Raw genomic sequence first — 3,741 nt, forward strand, 5'->3', positions numbered from 1 at the left:
ATGTGTAAAAAAATAAGTGGTATATAAGGAAGTGCACAGGGGTGGGCTTTCTGCATTTTGATCACAGTAAGTTTCACCCAAAAAGAATTAAAAGTTAATCTTAGAGAAAGATAACTAAATTCAGTAACGTTAGGACTGAAAGTAATTCTGAAAGAAAATACTTTAGTATTTTATTTACTATTTCTTACTTCAGGAACAAACTAGATCTAGTTTAAAAAAAGGCACTTACACATTTGAAAACTCCATTTATAAACTTTAGGCAAACGATTATTCTGTTCCTTGAGATCAGATTCCTTCTCTCCGTTTTTCCCACATTTTCCTGGAGATTGTGTTCTTGCAGGTGATTTGGTATGGTGAGACTTCATTCCAGTGGAAACTGATTTTGCTGGCTGAGACTTGGTCATACTTTCACCAGCAGAAAGTTCTTCACTATCACTGCTGTTTGCTGAAGAAACACAAAAATACACAATATAGGTTTATTTTATTAATCAAATCACTAACTCCTCAAGTGCTGGTTCCAAATATCAGAAAAGGGGTTATACCTCTTTTTCAATATAGAAAGGGTAAAATGCATCCCCGGTGAAGAGAGGGAGGTACAGAGTGGGCAGTAGGATTTGAATTGCAACCCCATGTGTTGCCTATACAGGTGGTGCTTGCTTATTTTTATATAGAAATATTGATTTGTAAGTAGGCCCAAAATCTAGGTTTGAAAATAGTCAAGCGAGGCCTGGTAAAATATGAATAAAATGAATCAAGACAATTTAGAAGCAAGCTGAAGATAAGTTAGGACACAACCCCAGGTCATATTGCAAATATGTTTGGTCCTAGCTGGTTTCTACAAGTGTTTTAAATAGTGTTAATGTTTTGGAAAATGCTATTTATATTAATAGATATTGCTATGGCATTTATGCAGATATTAATTATGGTAAAAAAGTAAATTTAATGTTAATTAATTAAGGAGCATTATTATAATTGATTATAAAAAGGGTAGCACGTTAATTTTAGATTAGGTAAACGCATCCACCACCAAGGTACCGTTAGAGAAAGGATTATGCCCATTCTTGTCATTTAGGTATTGAGCACCCCATAATGCATTGTTTCCTCTTCGAATGTGAGTATAAATGCAGTATAGATTATATTGTAATGCAGGGCTGGGCAAACTTTTTGGCCCGAGGGCCACATCTGGAGAGGAAATTGCATGCAGGGCCCTGAATGTAGGGCTGGGGCAGGGGTTTGGGGTGCAGGAGGGAGTGGGTGCAGTGTGCAGGAAGGGGCTCAGGGCAAGGGGTTGGGGCAGAGGAGAGGGGCGGGGTGTACGAGGGGACTCAGGGCAGGGGGTTGGGATGCAGGAGGGGATGCGGAGTGCGGAAAGGGGCTCAGGGCAGGGGGTTGGGGTAGGGGGTGCAGCAGGGGATTGGGGTGGGGGGTGCAGCAGGGGGTTGGGATGGGGGGTGCAGCAGGGGGCTCAGGGCAGGGAGTGTGGGATATAGGAGGAGTTCAGGGTGCGGGCTCTGGCCCGGCGCCGCTTACCTGGAGCGGCTCCAAGGTGGCAGCGGCGCACGCCAGGGCAGGCTCGCTCCCTGCCTGCCTGCCCTGGCCCCGTGCCGCTCCCGGAAGCAGCCAGCACCCCGTCCCTGTGGCCCCTGGGGGAGGGGGAGCAGAGGGCTCCGTGTGCTGCCCTCGCCTGTGGGTACCTTCTCTGAAGCTCCCATTGGCTGCGGTTCCCCATTCCCGGACAATGGTAGCTGTGGGGGGCGGTGCCTGCAGGTAAGGGCAGCGCACAGAGCCCTCTGCTCCCCTTCCCCCGGAGCCGCAGGGACGTGGTGCCGGCTGCTTCTAGGAGTGGCGCCACAGGGGTGGCAATCCTGCGGGCTGGATCCAAAGCCCTGATGGTCCAGATCCGGCCCGCGGGCCGTAGTTTGCCCACCCCTGTTGTAATGCCTGTTTGCTTAAATATTTTATATTAAATAAAGTTTTTAATTTTATCACTTACTGAATCATTCACAGTCCTCCACTAAATTAAATTATCTGTAACCGCCCTTCAGGCTCAAACCGTAAAGAATTCAGTTTGGCTTTATTTGTTATTTTTAAATTACACAAGGTTACACATGACCTGCCCTTAAGGTAAGTAAATGGGTAGGTAGTGGGTTATGTGTGAAAAAATAAAAGTCAAACTTCTGCCACTGAAAGTCCTGCACAAAAACTGACTACTTGGGACTTGTGTAGGGAAGAGTGAATTTCACCTCAGAATTGTTCAGGTAACATCACAAACTAAATACTTTAGAGTACATTCAGTAAAGATGTAGCCTCCATTAGAGGATAATGCAGAGCAAATGTCTAGTTTCATAGTGCAGGCAGGAAAATGATCTACATATTCATTAATTAACATCTACTTATGAGGACATCCTGATGTTACCTCTTCATTTTTTATTTGGTTTACTTTAAAAGTCAGATGTACTTGTGAAGTGTTCCAATATGCAGCAAATAGTTTAGGTGGATGAATACAGGTCCTGTGTAATTACACTGGTGGTACTGTGCAAATAATAATACCACCTCTAAATTATGTGAAATTGTGTGAAAACTGATCTTGCATAGTATGTAAGTTCACTTTGCATAGAGTTCCTATTCCCCTCCTTAAAATGTATGTATTTCCACACCCCAAAATATTTTCTTTCCTTTCCTCTTTGATAAAAACAGGCTCTGTAAAGTGCCACGTGCTTACAAGTCCCACTGAATTCAATGGGAGCTGAAGGCTTTGAGCACCTTATAGGATCAATCTGAGAAACAGCATAGCAAGAAATTTTAAATACGCTTGCACTCAGCGAAAACAGCTTCATCATTTTAACATTTATTATGAATTCTCTACTTAGCACATTTTTCTAAAATGTTATCTTTATATAAACACTTCCTTCACTTGTCATTCAAATACAAGATGTTCTCTAAGTCTAGGTTTCATTTTGCACCAAGTTGCTATACTTACCAGTTTTGCTCTTCTTTTTGTTGTTCACCACTGATGTTTTGTGGCTTCTTTTCTGCTTTTTTGAGGAACCGCCTCCTCCCTGAGCATCTTTAAGTCTTTTTTGACCTGTACAGACTCCAATTTTAACAAATCGTTAAATTCTTGGTGAAAACACTATATAACTTTGTATTTTAGGTGTTAAGGCATATCTATCTATATTAAAGCCTCAGGCAGATCCTCTGAGATTTAAGTTTACAGACAATCGTGATTTTTCTTCTCAGCTGCCATTAGCAGGGATTTAATTATTTTATGTGTAAACAACAGTAACTGATACTGGGGGTGGGTGGGAAGCAGACAAAGTTTGCTAATAAAAGAGAAAATGTGTTAGATGTTTGCAAGTAACTAATAGGTCATATGATTCAATAAAATTTTTCCTGACACACATGGACATTTTGGTGTTCAAGTACTGCAAATTGAACAGGAATTTGTTCAGATGACAAATTTATCAAGATTCATTAAAAGTGAAAGAATCAGAAAAGACCTCCACTTCTCTTTCATGATAATACAGATTTTAAAAAAACAACAGTACCAACAACGTTATCAGAGGGTCCTGTGGCACCTTTAAGACTAACAGAATTATTGGAGCATAAGCTTTCGTGGGTGAATGCCCACTTCGTCAGACGCAAGTAATGGAAATTTCCAGAGGCAGGTATAAATCAGTATGGAGATAACGAAGTTAGTTCAATCAGGGAGGGTGAGGTGCTCTGCTAGCAGTTGAGGTG

At 42.0% G+C, this 3,741-nt stretch overlaps 1 protein-coding gene across 1 annotated transcript; it reads right to left on the reverse strand.

Annotated features, from left to right (window-relative positions):
• Positions 1–229: 229 nt before the first annotated feature.
• On the reverse strand, positions 230–3,101 carry LOC113409015 (AT-rich interactive domain-containing protein 4B-like; the record flags this gene model as incomplete). The annotated part of the gene is made up of 2 exons (XM_026662543.2): positions 230–445; positions 2,981–3,101. Coding segments are annotated over 2 exons (337 nt in total), but the record flags the coding sequence as incomplete, so codon positions are not given.
• Between the last annotated feature and the right edge of the window lie 640 nt (positions 3,102–3,741).

The sequence above is a fragment of the Terrapene carolina genome, unplaced genomic scaffold (genome assembly GCF_002925995.2).
Source record: "Terrapene carolina triunguis isolate 2854851 unplaced genomic scaffold, T_m_triunguis-2.0 Scaffold28334, whole genome shotgun sequence".
Taxonomy (NCBI): domain Eukaryota; kingdom Metazoa; phylum Chordata; order Testudines; family Emydidae; genus Terrapene; species Terrapene triunguis.